This window comes from Anser brachyrhynchus (genome assembly GCF_964034855.1).
Source record: "Anser brachyrhynchus genome assembly, chromosome: 10".
In the NCBI taxonomy this organism is placed as follows: domain Eukaryota; kingdom Metazoa; phylum Chordata; class Aves; order Anseriformes; family Anatidae; genus Anser; species Anser brachyrhynchus.
In genome coordinates this window covers 11,680,422-11,698,959 of record NC_137705.1, presented here as the reverse complement: position 1 = coordinate 11,698,959, position 18,538 = coordinate 11,680,422, and the positions used below count along the sequence as shown (strand labels likewise).

General features: G+C 53.4%; 1 protein-coding gene across 1 annotated transcript in view; it reads right to left on the bottom strand.

Annotated features, from left to right (window-relative positions):
• Positions 1-9,551, bottom strand: part of PODXL2 (podocalyxin like 2) — a 30,139-nt gene extending 20,588 nt beyond the window's left edge. Inside the window, exon 1 of the mRNA XM_080606073.1 lies at positions 9,389-9,551. Coding sequence (XP_080462199.1) covers positions 9,389-9,434 — 46 coding nt within the window. The 5' untranslated portion in view covers positions 9,435-9,551. The remainder of the gene's footprint in view (positions 1-9,388) is intronic.
• Positions 9,552-18,538: the final 8,987 nt, after the last annotated feature.

Genomic DNA, 18,538 nt, shown 5'->3' with positions numbered 1-18,538 from the left:
GCCGGTTTTCTATTCCACTGTCACCCAGCCAAGGCTTCACCCCAGTGTTCCCGATACACAGCTGTATTATATACAGGGGGATTGATTTAAACCAAAATTATTTAAATCATCAATATTAATCATGTTTTAAATCAGAAGGCTGGAAATCTATTTTTAAGCCATTGATTTGAACTTCATTTTGCATTCGCATCTTTAGTTTTTGCACAGACAGGCTGACTGTCACAGGTAAGAATTAAGGCAAACTAACAGCAAACACTACCTAATGCTGAGCAGGGATGCAGGTGGCATTTTACACTTTTGTTTAAACAATTATATACTTGGTATTTCCATTTTACATATTAGAAAGTTTGACTGACACTCCTTGATTCCTAGATGAGCCTTTAATTGTGATTTGTGTCAAGGTACATTCACATGCATATTGAACTTCAATCAAAATGCAGGAAAACAGCATCTGGAACGTGGCTTTATTCAACCGAGAAATACCACGACAAGCACGGGGACATAAAGAAAAAATACATCTACCAAACCACACTTTGCATTTAAAACATTTTTCTTAAGCAAGCGAAGTAACTAATTTGGGTGAACTGAGGGCTTCCTAGCCCTCTGTTCTTCAGCGCATTAAAACGAGATCTCATCCTCTCACAGCTGATTTTTATTTGGAGATTAGAAGAAAAAAAAAGACAAGTTTTCCTGCTTTCTCAGCTCATATTCAGTTTTTTTCAATTTTTAATGAACTAGTCACTGAACTGAACTAATTGAATAAGCTGAAATGAAGACTAATTTGGTATCTTTCTTTGATAACTTATTTTCTAGACTGGAGAAGTGCAGCAGATCTACTCCATCTGGAGTTCAGAAAAATATCAGATACGGTGCCCCACACTGAGTTACAAGAGAAGCAAGAAAAGACAGTGATTAGTTGAAAAACTGTAAGGCAACTGTAATGCATGGGCTATAGGAAAACTGACAGGGGCTTGTGCTGGAGGGAGGCTGTTAGGAGAAATCCTCAAGGTCTGTCCTTGGACCTGGTGTTGTTTAACATTTTCCTAAGTGACCTTGGCACAAAAAATCAGGAACAAGATAATGAAATTAGCCAAGGAAACAAAGCTAGGAGACGTCCTCACTACAAAGGAAGACTGTAGATAAAGGCAGGTGATCCCAAGGATGGAAATAACAGAAATATTATGAAAAGGGACGCTGCAAAGTGGTAAGTCACCACCTTGGGAACTAGCACCAAACATTCTCTGATATAAGATAGGAAACCATCCGTTAGAAACTTCTTAAGAGAAGCTCCTGTATTAGAAATGTCTCCGAGATATCACTGGAATGCACATGTGAAAACGCTTGCAAAGTCCTGAAGCATTAGAAACAGAGATTTTACAAAGCACTGCTGAGACATCACCTGGATGCCGCACGCAGATTTGGGTACACGTGGCCTGGAATGATTCAGGCAGAGCTGAATCTGCCTTCAGGCAAGGGCACAGACTGGGCGACCTCCCAAGGTTCCTTCCCACCACCACGTCCAGAAGGACAAATTCAAATCAATGCAAGTGCCAAGATGAGTTACGGCTGGCCCTCGTGCTTTCACTGAAAATATTGGCTTCTTAGCACAGAAAAATGTTTGGGAGTTGCTGCTCGCTTGCCAGGCTGGTTACCAGCCCTGCCCTGGGAAGGCTGGAAGCCCAGAAATGCACTTCTCAAGCCTTGTGCGTGCTCCGAGCTTCTCCGCCTACCTCTGCTCTTCTCTGAACCGAGCAAAACCCAGTATTGGTTATTCTTTCCCATAGACACTTGAGTCAGGCTTCTGCACTCCTCAGTCTCGATTGTTTTGTTCTATTGATCCAAGGCAAGACTGGCTGAGGCCAGCGCAGCGGCAAAAAGCAAATGGCAAAAGAGCACCGGAGGGGAAGGAGGCTGCTGCAGCATCACGGAGCCAACCAAGGCACCCCTGGGGATGGGCCAGCTCCCTGGGAGCCACACACAGTGAAATGCACAGCTGGAAATGAGAAATTGCACACCTCTCGTGCAGGAGTGTGTCGGTCCAGAGAGACCCGGCCTGCTGTCGTGCCGCCGACTGAGTGGTGCTCACCAGGCTCCGAAGCGCCGCTGCCCAGACCGGGCATCCCCAGCCTGCCACAAGAGAACTGGAGTGTCTGCAGCAGTAACGGAGTACTGCTGAGCCCCGAACGGCCCAGCCGGGGACAGCCCTTGTCTTGAGGAGCTTACTGCTTGAGGAAACATGACAGAGAGCAGCAAGGGGCGGAAAGGGAGCGTTATTCTCCAATTATCCAGAAAAGGGGAGCAGAAGGATGGGGAAAGACTACAGCAGAGGTCCAAGGACATGTGGAAAATGTGGCGTAGTTGGGAGTAAAACCGCCTGGATCCTACTTATGCACAGCCCAGGTCCCCCTGCCAGCTAGGCAAAGCCTCAACACACAGCTCTGCGCCAGCTCCAGGCATGGCTCAAGCTTCTCAGCTCCACACCGAGCCACACACCGTTTGTGCTGCCTCCAAGCCCCACCCCAGCCCAACAGCCCTACAACAGACATCTCGTGGCAGATGAACCTGGGCAGCCAGGGAGCTAATCCCACCCCTGCAGGAAGCTCAGGTCCTGGGACTTCGTTTACCCTCATTTAACTCTGAAGTGTTTACCCAGTTAAAACCCCTTAAGCTGCATTATCTTGCTTACTGGGATGCTCTGCTCTCCTCAGCCCAAGATAAAACTGCACCGCCTCATCCCTAAGAGGGAGGCATTAATAGACACGGCCCGAGACAGGCAGGTTTCTCCGGGAGTGGATGTGGGGTAGGACACCAGCCTGGGGCCTGACCCACGGGCACAGGGTGCAGAGGTCGGCCTGGGGGAACTGCCTGCGCCAGCCCCAGCCCAGGTATCACAAGGCACCTTCTCCAGACAGCATCCTGACACCAACTCATACCTTTTGCAGCAGCACCAACCCAAAGTCTTGGGGTGCCGAACGCAGATTTGTCACTTCCCCCCCCCTCTCTTCCAAGCATCTGATAAAGGAGCTCGATGCAGCTGTCAACTCTGAGGCAAAGAAAGAATCAAAGCACGAGCTGAGCTGGGCGGCCGGGGAGCACAGCTGAGAAATCCAACCCAAGGAGTCAGCAGCTAGCCATTGTCCTCCTAGGATGGGGAACAGGGATCAGGCGACTTCCATTAGCCATCAGTCTCCAGTCTGGTATTTTAAAAGGCATATCAAACGGTAGGAGAAAAGAAACGCGAATAAAACCCTGCGACTGGAGATGGGAGGGAGCAGGGAACGGAGCCAGGGCTCGCCAGCTGCTTCAATGGGGCGTTTGTCTCTCGTTTCTATTTTTGCGGCACCTCTGCGTAACCTGGAGGAGACGAGGCTCTGCATGCTAAAGAGGGCAGCCAGCCTTCGGGGAAACAGCAGGGATGTGAGCACGGGAGGCAACACCAGCCCCAGCTCACAGAGCGCAGGGAAAGTGGGAGAGGTAAGCGGCGCGGGGAGAGGGAACAAAGGCAGAGAGCGTGCAGCAGGAACAGCGCGGGAGCTCTCGCTCTGGCTGCGAACTCTCGAGCTCTCCAGCTGGCAGCACCCACAAATGTGACACGTGGAGGGAACACCGACCTTGCTGAAGAGGCTTCACCTCCACGAGGAGCAGAATGGGGCAGTTTCAACAACAGGGAGCATATAGTGTTACCTTGCCACAGCCGCTGGAGAAGCGCCAGCCTGGAGGATACGCACGTGAAACGAGTTTGCTGGTCGCTGATCCCACTGGTGCCTCAGAAAATGGCTTCAGCTCACAGCAGTGAAGCTTGCTCTGCTCAGCTCAGCAGAGGATGCGACAAAAGAGCCCGAAAAGGCAGATGGAGGAGTTTTGCTCAATAGCAAGGAAAAAAAATAAAAACAATCTGAGAAAAGAACATCTGCCGCCTATCTCCCGAACTGCTGGGAATAAAAGGAGTTTCATGTTTGTGCTCAACCCTAGGAGAACCCCAAAGCGTTTTCTACGTTAGCCAACCAAGAACCACTTTGTCCCTTTGCCACAAGGCAAGCCACCTCTCCACGGGATGGGGCAGCTGCTTAAAAGCTCCCAACCGGCCTATGGAACAGGACTAGCAGGGAAAGAGGAAATAAGTCACTTCTGGATCCAGCTGAAATGAGAAGAGGGACTTGGGGACGTGAAATGGAATCTGGCTAGGACTGTGTCAAACGGCCTTTAAAATTTTCTTGCTTTTTAATTAACAACGAGCAAACCTCACTTTTCTCTCCAAGGAAATAACACAAACATCCTATAAGGTGTCATCACGTTGGCTCGACCTACAGAGGGGTTGTGTGCCCTTTAGTTTGCTCATCTCCCCAGCACTATCAGCTGGTTTTACCTCTCCTTCTCCAGTGATGGGACTGTAACACACCGCCAGGAAGGCAGGATCAGCCCTGGCTGAGGGGAAGAGCATTAGCCTGGAGTACGTGCTCTGACTTTCTTGGCTCTCACCACCGACTAGCAGAGCCTGTACAATATCACCCAGGCGGGTGTACAATGGGTCCCAGGGAGGGAGGCCAGGGCACCTCGGTGTGGCCAACGCGGCAGCCCCAACGACGTCCATCTGGCCCTGCTACCGTTGACCTTCCTTTCAGGCTCAGCCCGGACCCCGGAGTTATCCGACAACGATATTTCCTAGGAGCACTGGGTCAGGAATGGGTCATTCGCCGATAATCGGGTAGGACAGGAACACAATGACCAGATGAGGGAAGCATCTGCCAGGGATCTGCCCTCCCCCAGACCACCGCCTGCAAAAGCTGGGGAGCAAGGCCCGAGGGCAGGGAGGAGAGAGGCCCCAGGCAGAGCTGCCAACGCAGAAACGCTCACAAAACATAACAAAACACGACGCTGATTTAAATAACAAAAAAAAATAATCTCAGCTGCAGGCAGGAGGAAGAGGAGAAGCGTAATGCTGTTCAGCTGAGGGCTGTCCCAGCTGATTCCCCCACTCTCACCTGAAGTCGGGCTCTCAGCAGGGTGCAAACAGGAGAGCCATTTAACAGCCAAGTCATTCTGGTGCTAATTCAGTTACAGCCTGGAGCACTGCCCCTCTCCCAGCCCGGCCCTGCTGCTGCTCCCCCAGTGCCCCAGACCTCTCACACATCCAGCCAGGTCCCTAATCCGAGAGCGTGTCTAATTAGGACTTCAGAAAACAAGATCAGACTGCCGTCCTCCTCCCGTACTGTCAGCAAGCAGGTCCCTCACTGGGTGTCCCTCGAAGCCATCCACCATCCCACGGCCCTGGTACGTTTTGCAAAGCAATGGGAGAAGTAACGCGGGGAGCACGTACAGGCCCTGCACGAACTGAGGAGAAGGCGATGAGGCACAGCTGGAGGCCCTTGCAATGGGGCAACTCTTTAGAAGGAGATCCTAAAGCACCCCGTAGTTGTGCCAGCATCTCGAAGCTTTTAGAGATCTTGACAGCTAATATAACCAGGGAGCTCGAACACGGGGAGCAGGGCGTGCAAGTTGCACACACCGAGCAGGCACCACCTCGCCACAACAGACCGCATGCGTTTGCTCCCCTGACACCTCAGCGGAGAACACCTCCAGCAGGCAGCGCAGGTACCACGATGGGAGGAGGCCAGGAACGCCAGGACGGGCACCTGCTTTTGCAGCCAGCTGCAGACGTGCCCTCCAGCAGCGGACATGCACCGAGGTCTGACCTGCAGGGCTGCCGGACCCTCGGCCCGCTCTGAGCAGAGCCAGTCTCCCAGCAGACTCCACAGAACCAGGCCGCAGCAGCTCAGGCGAGCCCCTCTCCCCCCTTCCATCAGCCGTTCATGCCGGGAGTCACAACCGTGCCTGGTTTCAGCCTCGCAGACTGTTTCCCTTCGCTCCCTCCCCGGATCGTCTCGTAGCCTTCACACCTCCCTCCTCTGCTGCTGCCGCGTCTGCTCCTCCGCGCTTCTCGCTATCGACCGCGGCGGGTCCCTGCTCGGGGGGAGACGCAGCCCCCGGGGAAACAGCGCCAGGTAGGCAGTTGCGCCCAGCAGAAGTGAATTTACCTCTCTCGGTTACCTTTCCTAAGCATCCTCAAAGCAGCCCGCAAGCCCCAGGGGTTAACAGACCACAGGATGAAAGCAACTGATCTGGGGAAAAAAAAACAACAAACAAAGCAAAACAAAAACAACACCGCCCACGGATTCCTTTGCCCAAAACATTTCAACTGCCTGCCAGAAAGTCACCTCGCCAGGCCTTTGCTCCCACTACTCGCTCTGTCTGGGCTGCACGCCCCGGTCCTGTTTCCAGCACACCAAGTAAAGGTGCGCGGCTGCCCTGCCTGCAAACCTCCCTGCCCGGGCAGGACAAGCGCTGCTGCAGAAGGCAGGACAGACATCCCTCCAGACACGGCCCCAGCGGAGCAGAAGCCTTTGACACCAGCTCAGCCCAAAGGACTTTACGACTCACCGGGCACGACCCTGAGCACAGAACGCGCATCCAGATCCCGGGAGGCACAACGGGGCTCGGCACGGGGACGGCGGGGTCCGATGGGAGCGCCAGCAGGGCGCGTCTTCCTCGCCAGCATCCCTGGCCCTCTGAGCAAACCAAGGCACGTGTTTGCTCTGCCTCTGTGCGACTCTGCCCGGGCTGCGCTCGTGTGGCTGACAAATAGCCTCTCTCCATTCTTTCGGGATTACGTGTTTCAATAGCCGGCGAGGACTGGAAGCAAGTTCACCCGACTGCCAGCTGTGGGCCGCAACGCACCTTCCCCGCAGCCCCTCTCACCGCGGCCCGGCTGCCTTTGTGTCTCCTGCTCACTTATTTACCCACAAAATGCCGGAGCGTCTTCCCACGCTGAGCAGAGGGGAAAAAAAAAAAAAACTTTTGTGTGCTCTGATCTGCAGCTTGTCGCCTGCAGCTTCCCCTTGAGGGCTTAATGTAGTTATTTCTACCCCTGATGCCTATAATTAAATGAACATTTCCTTATGGCACTGAAGAGGCCAAGGAAAAATTGACTACAGGGAATTTTCATCCATCCTGATTTATACTCCCTCAGCTCCGGCTGTTCACACACTGCTAACAAGGAATCTTCTAAGCAGGCAGAAGGGAAAAAAATAATAAATAGCCCACATGCAGACAAGCACCTGGGGAGACAATGAGAGGGAAAAGACCGCTTCCCTGCCCTCTCCCCTGCTTTTAACCACATCATTTTCCTACTTGCAAAAGCAAAGGGGCTCAGATACCCGAGAGCCCGGAGAGATGTTTCCATGCTCTGCCAGCAGACCTACACACTGCTCAGCCTGCTCCGGGGACCCCGATGTGGGGCATGTTTAGCCTGTCCCGAGGGTTTGCAGAAGCCCCCGACCCCAGGAGGCAGCTGCAAGCACGCCTTTCCTTCGGCATCAGGGATGCAGACCCTGCAGCTCTCGGCTTTTAACCATGCCTGTCTTGTGGGACTGGAGGAGCGAAGCCACAACGCACTGAATTATGCCAGGCTGGAACAGCTCCTTAACCACTGAGCAAAGCTGCTAACCAAAATGGGCTCAATTTAGAAATTCTCAGCAGTCTTTGTCTCTAATTCTGACCTTCCAGCTAGGTAGGAAAACAGGTCTCCAGAGATGCCTGGCCATCCAAGTCCAGCCACCACAACACACCAGGATTACCAGTTTCACTAGATGAGGAACTGAGCTGCCCCTCTGGGCCACCCCTCGTCTCCCATCCCTCCGCCTCTCTCTGCTAGGACAGCAGAGAGGATCACAGGGAAATCCAAGGACCCAAATCCTCTGTATCATCACGAGCTGGACAGCAACGCTAGAAAGTTTCCAGCAGTCTGTGCAGAAGAGGAAACACCCTCCCTCAGCACAGCAGCATCAGCTGTAGACCTTTTGGGTGCCAGATTTTAAAACCACCACGAGGTCCCTGTCCATTCCCCGCAGAGCAAATGCAGCTTTCAAGCGTGGGGATGGGGCCAGCCTGCGCTGGCAGAATGGTGGGATAGGAATACGGCTGCTCCTACCCATGCTCATTGCCCTGCTCCATGGAGGAGGCGGAGGTCTGGCAGAATTTGGGGCACAGGTTTCCCAATGAGATGCAGCTAAAGGACTTCTGCAAGCTGTGCCCGAGGTTTTCCCTAGCGTGGACAGCCTGCCTCGAGGGAAACACGGAGCTGGCTCCCAGCTCAGCTCAGGAAAGGCTTAGTGCTTCTGTGCCACGGAGTATTGGCACAGAACCCCAACAGGTTTTTTGATCCATTTTGCTCTTTAAGCTCACTATTGTTTCCAAACCTAAAAGGCTTTATCCCTTCTCTTTAGGGAGCTCCAGACCACAGGGGCAAGGCGCTGTACATACAGCTCAGGGACAGAGAGACTCCACAGAGCTTCCAGATGACACATTCCCCCACGAACATTTTCAGGAGCTTGGGGTAATAAGACAGACATGCCAGGGGGCTGGATGTCACCGTATCACAGCTCGGTCGTGCTGGAAGACAGCGACTGGTTGGGAAACCAGCCCTTCCCTCCCTGCCAGGATGACTCAAGACAAAGACTCCCCCACACTTTAGATGTCCCCGTTCCGAACTCCTGTTTCTCAGCTTCGCTCTGACCAGATTTTGGTACAAAAGAGACGGTGGCAGGGAGGGCGAGCGCAATCGCAGCCTCATGAGTCTTGGGGAGGGGAGCCCTTTGTTGGGAAATTTCCCCAGATTATTTAAAAATAGGAGCAAAGCCATCGCAACTATTCCGAGTACAATTATTCTTGCACTCAATTGCCTCTCCCTGGCACCCTACCTCTCCTCCAAATTTCAAGGGGAAGCTCTTGGAGGGGGGAACGCGGAGCAATTTGTGGTTCCCCCTTCCTTTGTGGCAGTTTTGCGGTAGTTGGTAAAATTACCACGACGCCAGAAGAAGCCATAAACACAAGAGAGCGCTTTGGGGGCAGCCCTGGCGTAGCAAGGTCCTCCGTGGCGGGCAGCTCACTCCATTCCGGGCGACGTCCGTCCTCACAGCATCGCGAGGGCAGTCGGGACTGGCCATGGCGTGCAGGGTCCCCACCGGGGACCCCGTCATCGATGCTGGAGTCCCTGGGCGAGCAAAACCCACGGGCACCCCACAACCGGGGGGCAACCAGCCACCACCCCTTGGGGTGCCGGTGCTCAGGGGGAGCTCGGTACCCAAGGAGACCTGCGGGGACCCAACAGCGGGTCCCGGTTCTTGGGGTAAGCGGGGTGCTGGGGACCTGCCACCCGCAGAGGTGCCGGTGCCCCGGGGGCAGGGATGGATGACCCCCGGTGCTCAGGGCGCTCCGCTACCCGGGGACGGCACCGGAGGGATGGAAGGGATGGAAGCGGGGAGGGGGTCCCGGTGCCTGCCCCCACCCTCCCGCTGGGATGGCGGCGCCCCCCCCTCCAGCCCTCACTCACCGGCGGCCAGCAGCAGCAGCGCCGGGGCCCGGTGCAACGGCTGCATGGCGGCGGCCGCTGCCCTGCCGCGCCGCCTCTTCACGGGGAGCGGGGCCGCCCCGCCGCCCGCCGGGCTCTGCCCCTCGCCGCCGCGCCCGGCCCGGCGCCGCCTCCTCCCGCCGCTACGGGGGCGGGGAGACGGGGAGGGGGCGTCCGGAGCCCCCCCCCCCCCCCCCCCCCCCGGGGGCTGAGGGGGGCCGTGGAGGCGGCGCGGAGCCGGTGCTCGGTGCCCGCCGAGCCGCCCCCCCCCGCCCCCCGCCTCTCCCCAAGCCGGCTGCAGGGCCCCGGCCCCCCGCGCCTCCGTGTGGCGGCGGTGGGTGGTGAGAGCCGGGAGGGCCGCGGGTGCCCGGCAGGCGCCGAGGGAATGGGGTTCCTCAGCGGGAACCCCACGGGGACGGTCCCAGACCGTGGGCCCTTTGAACCCCGGGGTGGAAAAGGCCGCAGAGTGATATCTTGCTTCACACCTTGTTTCACCAGTGAGGCACAGAGCCACGCACTGTGTGTGTACCCGCTTCGCTCCATGAGGAAAGATTTCTCCCCCAGGGCAACTTCATTTCTCTGACTCGTGTCCCACAGGCCTCCAGCCCCTGAGCAGCCACCGCTGAGGGGCCGCACAGCTCCCAGTCCAGTCACGGCCTCACGTCTGAGAGATCTACCCAAAACCCAAGCGTCACAGGGCTGCAAACACCTCATAACTCCAAGCTGAAGGACCCCAAAACAAATCTGCCCCTTTCCATTGGGTATCAGGCTCATTGGGCATCAAGCTTTCCTCAACCGCAGCACCTAGGTGCCTTTTTCTTTGGTTTCAGAACAATTTTCTCTTGTCACGCAACTCTAGGAGGGCAGGCAACGCCGACATCAAACATCTCAAGCCCTGAGTGAGGAGGTGGTAGCACTGCCATAGCCTCACCGAGTGCCTTCACGGTGGCCACTTTTGTTGCTTTCTGAGCTGCGAAGACGTCAGGAGGAGCATTGGTTTGCAGGTCTCTCTCCATATGCTCTGCTCAGCAAGCCACACACAGGGCAGAGACATGCTGGTGGCTTCTCATCAGCCTCCCCATGCTTCACGAGCCATGTTGGGCCCCAGGTGCCCAGTGCTCTCCTTTGCCCATGCAGCATGTGGCTGAGACAACAACATGTCGGTCTGGAGGCGGTCAGGATTCTAGATCCAAACATTCTTATCCCCTAAATAAATGTTCACTAAAAATATTCCAGTCTTTTTTTTTTTCCTTTTCCCTGCAAGTATTGAATGTTCTTTTGTTGAAGATTGAATCTCCTGAAAAAGTACTGATGGTATTTTTTTTCTGTCATGAGCTTGGTGGCTTTCTGACAACTAAAGAAAGGTGGCATGCCAAAGCCCACCAAACCCTCTTGAGAGCCAAACAACCAGCTCTGGGTACCTGATACGATCAGTGCTGGCCTTTGTAGCTCCTACCAGACCACCACCGCCCCTCTGGGCAGCTGCATGCCCTTTTTGCCCTCTTTTCCCCTCCATCACCCGCTCCCATGCAGCAGTTACCCCGAGTGGGACAGGGGCAGGTGATGGACTGGCTGCTCCAGTTCCCCAGCACAGCAAGGCAAAGCCAGCAGGCTTGAACCAAACTACTCGCTTTTGGCTTCTGTCAGACCACGTCCTCCCAGCGCTCTGAAAGTCCTTTTTATCCCAGAATCAATGCAGCCCCCAACCCCCACTGCGCAGGAAATGCAGCAGGAACTACCGAGCTGCCTCCTACCCCTTCGCCGAGATAAAAACCCTTCAGTACACTCAGATCCTAGCCCAGGCATGGCATTTAATGAATACTCTTGTCATTTTTCACTTTTATGCTGGTAATTTGGCTGTCTCTGTGTGCAGGTGGCTTACTACAAGCGGGTAACTAAGGGCCTTTCAGATCTCTTGACCCTGCCACATCCAGCCCCCAAATCTTAGAAACTGGTTCCAGTGTCTCCAGCAGCCTCATAGCATCAAAGGCAGTGCAGACACCCTCATGAATTACCCGGGCTCGCATCAGAGGGGAGGAAACCACGCTGGCACGGCGCTGTGCACGCTTACTATGAGGCTCATGGTGCTCCCTGGTGCCGCATGGATTTATTTTGACATTGTACATCGGTCTCACACTGAGCAGCAGAAAGGGGCAGTATGAAAGGAGAAGATGCATCTTAGACAAGAAAATGAGACAAAATTTGCGGCCACATCGATCAGCCAGGTCAGCATTGCCAGCAGAGACGGGCAACACCAGTGCTCTTTAAAAACAGCATGAGCTTAAACCCAGCACAGCCCGTGTCTTCGTCGTATGCTCCCTTGGATAGGCACGGCTGGCTCAGCTCTCCCGACGTATTGACAGCTTTACAGGCAAAGGTTTGTCATTTCTCATTTGATCTTCTCCAGCCTCCCTACCTGGGGTATGTTCTCCAACCATGTTCAGAGCACCGGTAAAAGGGGCTTTGCAATTGCACTAAATGCTTTTTATAGCTGCTTCAAAGCTATTCAGAAAAGTGATACTGGGAGGAACTTTTATCAGTATTACCATTATCTGTGCTTTGCTGTTCTTCCCCCAAATTGTTCAATTTCACAGTTACGTCTATTAGACGGAATCAAAAAGCAAGTGTGTATTTTAGGCTGGCAAAACTGAAAATCCTTCTGCCGCTTTCCCCCTAAGTTACCGTAACAGCTTTTGCCTCCAGGAAATTCAGCCAGCTTTCCGATTTCAATTTAAGGGTCACGTTTTGTTCCAAGACGCTTGCAAAAAAATACTACTGAAGTAGAGGAATGAGGTGATAGCTAAAGGAAAGAATTTGCTGCCTAGGACTTGTTAATTAAAAGCAAATTAAATAGAAGTCTAATCTCAACAGAAATACAACTTGTTTTGAAACTCCAGTTTAAAAAAAAAAAAAGCAACACATTAATTTGAAATATGCTGGTAAGATGTTTTATTCTCCTAAATCCAGCAAAACTGAATTCACTTAGAAAGATGAAAGTGATCTATTGCCCTTGCTCAGCAGAGCAAGAAAATAAACAATAAGCAAAACAAATAAGCAGTCAGATGTTAAGTTCTTGCAGTGTTAGAAATGCAGGATGTCACCAGTACCAGGAAAAAGGTTTAACACTTCTTCCATTGCATGCTCACAATTATCATACAGCAGAAAGGGATCTGTGGCCATTCTTGGCGCAAAGAAAAACAAAAACAAAAACCCACTGCTTTCAGACTCTGTCCAGTTAATTCAGTCTCTGACTTTTTGGGACAGAGACTCAGTGACACAGCAGGCTTGTGGCACACCAAGCAGTTTAACCCCAACTACTGTGAAGCCGGGCAGCCTTTTGGCATCTCACCCCCCCTTGACAGGGAAGCTTGAGAGTCCCCTGCCCAGCCTTTCCTTCCTTGGGCACAAGGAAGGATTTAACCTCTCCCTTGTTGCAGCATACCTGAATTTATTCCAGAGTCTCTGACAAGCTTTATATAAGCTTATTTGCTGACTAGCCTTTTAATGCTAGGACACAAAGATTTTGACTGCACCGAGCAGGGGTGGGTACCCACTCCGTTCTCACCTAGCCCAGGCATGCAGCCGTTCTGTGGGGAAAACGCACGCCTTCTGCTCTCATCCAAAATCCTGCTGGGAAAGATGTGTAACAAACACTTCAAGAAGAGTGACCTGGAGCAATTGATGCCTTCCAGGATGTGCCGTAATTAGAGGGGAATGGGATCTGTTCCATTGAGAGCACAGGAGTGGGAGCAAGGTTTTCTGTATCACTTTGAGCCTTTCTTCATCTCTCCGCACCAGCTTCCTCCCTTTAGGGAAGGGCACGCTACCCACCTGGGACACAGCGCTGCCTGCTTCCCAGCCCCTGCTGTAAGAAGTGGTGAAAGAGCACACACAAGTTGTGCTGTACTTTTACTCCCAGTTTTCACATGCCCCTGCTGCTTCCCATCCCTGAAGCGCTGCATTTCTCTCCCCTCTAAAGCGGAGCCGATTGCTGCATTAACAGCCATGCCATTCTCCTGCAGGAGGCTCTGACAGCAAACCCCCACAGACTCCTAGAGGGCAGAAGAAAACAAAGCTATATTGAATTTGATTAAGGGGCCGGAATAACCTTTAACAGAGCCACCTGAGGCAAGGAAGCAGACAGCTCTCCAGCTGAAAGCCAAAGCAAGTTTCCTCACAGCCATAGGGACAGGGCTCCTCCCAGAGAAGCAGCAGCCCAGGCACATTGCTGTGTTGCAGCAGGCACGCAGAGGGATGGTCACAGCCCTCCGCGCACTTGAGGGGGTGACTACTGAGCTTCTAGCTAGGAAGCAGAAAGGATTTGGTCTCTTAGGGCTTATTCACATCATTTAAGCTGAGTTTCTGCACAACACGGCTTGGAGAACTCTTATCTCTGCATTGAGCACAGCCACTCAGTTCCTAGGCAGAGACCAAATGCCTTTCTGGAAAGGGTTGCAGAGGGATAGAGAAATCTGCAGAAATGCAGAAAACTAGATGTCCGGAGAGCAGGCAAACCTCAGACCTCCTGAAGCTTTTTGCTGGAGCAGGAGAATAAGCACGTTAAAGCCCAGTAGAACGAGGAGGTTAGCGATAAAGGGCAGGAGATTTGGTCTTTGCATATCTTAGAGGCATAACCTGGGTCCACGTTAGCAACCACCAAGTCCTTGCTGTGCAGGTTTTAAGGAACATACACTGGGGAACTGAGCACAATAACACAGCTAGCACGACAGGGACCCCCCAGTGTCTAAGCAAGCAGAGCTGCCCAGGGATAGCAGTCAGGTTTAGACAGAAGTCCACATCATGAGCAGAGCTCATGTCAGTGAGGCCAGTCCAATACCAAAGGAGGGAGCTGGTCCAGAGGCCAGTCAGGTCTGGTGAAGGCAACCATGGCCAGACACTGCCCAGCAACCACTTGGCAGGTCCACAGTGATGGGACAGAACCAGAGCCGGATGGCAGATCACAGCCCAAACAGGCAGAGCATAGCCAGGCACAGCTGAGCTAGACAACAGCACAATAATCAGGTAGGTTGGAAAAGACCCCTAAGAGCATCAAGCCTGACCATAAAACCATAACCTACCCCATAACTCAAATAGGGACCCTCAGGCTGAGCTTAAATAGAGAACTTGGGCTGTGGGTGCGGGGTGGTGACCACAGGTGAGGCTGGTCAGAGCAGTTTGGGCCTACCAGTACCCTCAGGACCTAGACAACATAAACCTTCCCCTTCACACAGTGAGGAGAGTTTCTATCCCTTACTGAGCGAGGTACTGTCTGGGGAAAGAACCCAGAGGCGGCTTGTGTGTTATGCTTTTCCTTGCTAAACTGAAAAGCCCAACAGTATTTTGTGAGAAACTCCTGGTTCCTTAGCAGCTGGCTAAGCTACATGCAGGCAACCCCAGGGCCCAGGGAGCAGCCTGCACCCGAAGAGAGCTGGTTTCTGCTGCCTCTAAGGAGGGCCATGCCCTGTCTTATACGGCCCACTGGCACTCCTACAGCTGTATTTCCACGTGGTTTTATGGGACTGAAGCTCCTCAGCATTTCTCACACAGAGCAGTTATTTTCGGGTCCCCCCTGAGCACCAGATAAGCCAGAAGAGAAACTTGGCAGCTCCCCTGGGTTCCCCCCCACAGCCCCACCTTGCCTTTAGTGGGAAGTGACTTGCAAGCAGAGCAGAAAGAAGCACAGCCTGCTTCCAAGGAGCTTTTGCTCTAAAGATGCAATGCTCAGCAGCCCCTCGAGGCTCCCTAAAGATGTTTAGTTATGGCCGAGGAGCGTGCTGGATGGCTGGAGTCATTGGCAGGCCAGTGCTCCATGATAATGGAGACATTAAATCAGTCATGGCAGCATGAACTGCATAATAGATGCAAAATACAGCAGAAGTCTGATCCAATTTTGGCTCTGCGTTGTTAAGTAGTAAAGTACCTCAGGAGATGGAAAAATACCGGGGAGTTCAGAGTGCATCCTCCCTGCAGCATGGCATGAGGGGTGGCTGTCCACTCACCTGTGACTGCAGATACACATCCTCTGTAAAGATATTCCCATACTGTGTTCGGGGCTCAGCAATGGCATGCTGGAATGCACCTAATTAGCTCAGCCAGTTCAACAAAGACAGAGCCACAAGCGCCTGAAATGGCCCTCCTGGCTGAACTGCAGCTGGTTGGTCTGCTCTGGGGCAGGAAGATGGCACTGTCCGACACAACTGCTCCATCTGCAGCACGGTTGCACTGCAAAAGTCCTCCTCAACCAGCTTCTGGACAGCTCTATAGTAAGCACACAGACAGACAGATCAGGTTTCAGCCAAGGTGTGGGAGAAACTGAATCAATGCTGGTCCAGAAATGCTGTGTATGCTGATTTTTCCAAGTGACTACGGCATTAACTTTGGGGGAAAATGTGGGGTAGTGAGGGTAGAACTTCCCCCACCCAGCCAGCAGCTGCCATTTGACAAGCAGACTGGGCAACAGTTGCTAGCACACAGGATACAACCCGGGACTTGCAGATATAGTGTGGTGGTTTATGATCACAGTAAAGGCAGAAGCTGTTGAGACTCCAAACCCTTTTAGTGGATACAAAAGAGCTTGCAAAAAGGAGGAGTTTCTGTCTCCTTTTTTTCAAATACCCTCATATGAGTTAGCTGGTTATGTGCAGGCACGTGCTCATGTACGTACACATCGTGTATGTGTGTGTATGTAAATATATACATATATTCAGGGTTGTACTCTATCTAGCCAGAATGTTCCATGCTGGGCTAAGGTCAAAAAGGGTTTTAGGAGGTACAGAGAGCCGAGCTGTTCTCTCAGGGGTGTGCACACAGCACGTTCAAATTAAACTGGTTCAGGATCTGGCCCATTGTGTCCTTTTCCAACCAAGATGCTCTTCCAAGCCTGCCTGACTCAGCATTTGCCAACAGCCACAATCCCAAGGGGGCGATGATGACTCGAAGGGACACTGCTGGCTTCGCAGAGCTCTGCTTTGCAGGGAGCATCCTCATCACCTTCCCGGCTGAGCCCAGGCACAGCCTGTTCTGGACAAACCTCACCTCCCCAAGACCTTGCTTTTGCCCCAGGTTGTCAGAGCATGCAATGTTTGAATCTCAGCAGCGAGAAGTCAAGTGCTCAAGCTTGGCTAAAGCCAGGGTTGTCAGGGGAGCAGCTCCTCTTTTCACGAGAGCGTGGCTCGCCTTGCTGATCTCCAGAGCCCTGCGGTAAAATCCTTGCTACACTCAGCTGGAACATGCCCCCAGGCAAGGCAGCCCCTGTTCAAAGCAGCATCTGTTTTCACCCCGTCTGCACCCCTGTCCAGAGCAGACACCTGATGCTGTCAACAGCCAAAGTTTGCTCCAGGGAACCTGAAAAGCTCAGTGGCCGTGAGAGGAGGAACATGCCTTCAGACTGGCATTAACACTCCACTGAGCGGCTGATGCCAACATTAGCAAGGGCGCAGCTGCAAGAATTCATTGCTCTGCTGGATGCTGGCAACACAAGGTGGAAAGGCAGAACTGCCTCTGCAGTGAAGATTCGAGATGAGGCAGGGTGAGAGAAGTGACAAGTGACTCCAGCAGCAGCACCTCTCTGCTGCCACAGCTCGCATCTTGTGTCAAGTGAGGTGGGGCCAGAGGACACGAGGCAGGAGTAAACTGTAAGACAAAACCGAAGGGTGGCTGTCATCAGCCCTGTCCAGCCACAGGGCAAGGAGCTGGGAAAATCATCTGTTCCTGTGTATTCTCTCATGGTTTACAGTAACGTGCTTGGCCATGTGTTTAACTCTGGGACACTCCGTGCACAGCAGAGGCTTCATAAGGTTGCAGGTGTTTAGGAAGCATTTTGTATTTCTCCAGTGCAACACAAAGCCTTTCTCCTCCCACACCCAACCCTCATCCCCACGACACAAATCCGGTTGTTGGACAAGCTCGTGGCATCCCTCCTTACTGCCGGGTTTGCTGTCTCAGGGCCAGCACTTTCTCCAGCAAGGTCTGTGGGTTCCTGTGGAGCTGGACACGGCTTGCAAGTGCTCGGGGTTGCTCTCCCCAGGGACTGCCTCCATCCGTGTCCCCTGGTGTTAGGAGGTGAGGTGCTGACAGCGCTGTGCCCAGACCTCAAGAGCCACGCTGGCTTTAGGCAGGGCCTCACCCCGTGGCTCCAGGCACACGGCAGCGCTGCCATCCCCAGCGCGGACCTGACCCACGCACGCAGCTGGGGGGCAAAGGGCGAGCTCAGGCAGGGAGGGCATGCCAGGAGAGTGACTCTGTGGGCTGCCTGCGGAAAGCCCTGGTAGACAGAGACCCAGTGGGAAGGGAAAAAAACAGCCAAAACAGTTAAACAAATACACAGGAGGGAGCTGGCAGACAGAAAAGGCAACATGCGGAGCCAGTTTCAGGCTGAGAGTCATGTGCTAAGCCCCCAGCAGGGTTCAAGCACTGCTAGCTCCCGAGTAACAACCGGGCTGGGAGGACACACACACACATCACCATGACAAAACTCCACAATGCTGGCAGCCAGGGACACGTCTGCTTGGCCAGCCCAGAATCGCAGCAGCCAGTTTACAAATTCTCTCCAGCAAAGGCAGGAGGAGGCTGGAGATGCTGTACAGTCCCCACGTCTAGCCAGGCAAAGCACATTCACTTCAGTAAGCCCTGGAGAGGGTTTACTGCTTCTCCCAGGCTGGAATCCAAGACATAAGACCAAGGCTGTCTAACCCAAGACTGGGAGGTGGGAGATGTATGTTGTGATGGAACAGTCTCAGGGTGATAGTAACATTTACGGGACGGAGTCCCACAGCAGGATCAGAGCTCCAAGAGGCAGGCAGGACGGGGAAGGAGCCGCTGCAGGCTGGCACTGGATGGGAACAGCAGCGTTCATGTGACTGTACTGCAGACAAACACGTCCTGGTATCTATCCATGAGGATGTGCAGTAGCTGAGACCAGCACTAGCAGGATTTCTCTACCTCTCATTGCACAGGCAGCTCCCACAAACTTGGGGAGCAAACAGGATGTGTTTGTACCCAGGCCGTAACCCAGCAGCAAACTGCTGGGCAGCTGGTGCAGCCTCAGGGTGGTCAGGTATGCTCTTCCCTTCCCCCTGTGGCCACAGGAGTTTCCAAAAAAAAAAAAAAAAAAAAAAAAGGAAACACAAAAGG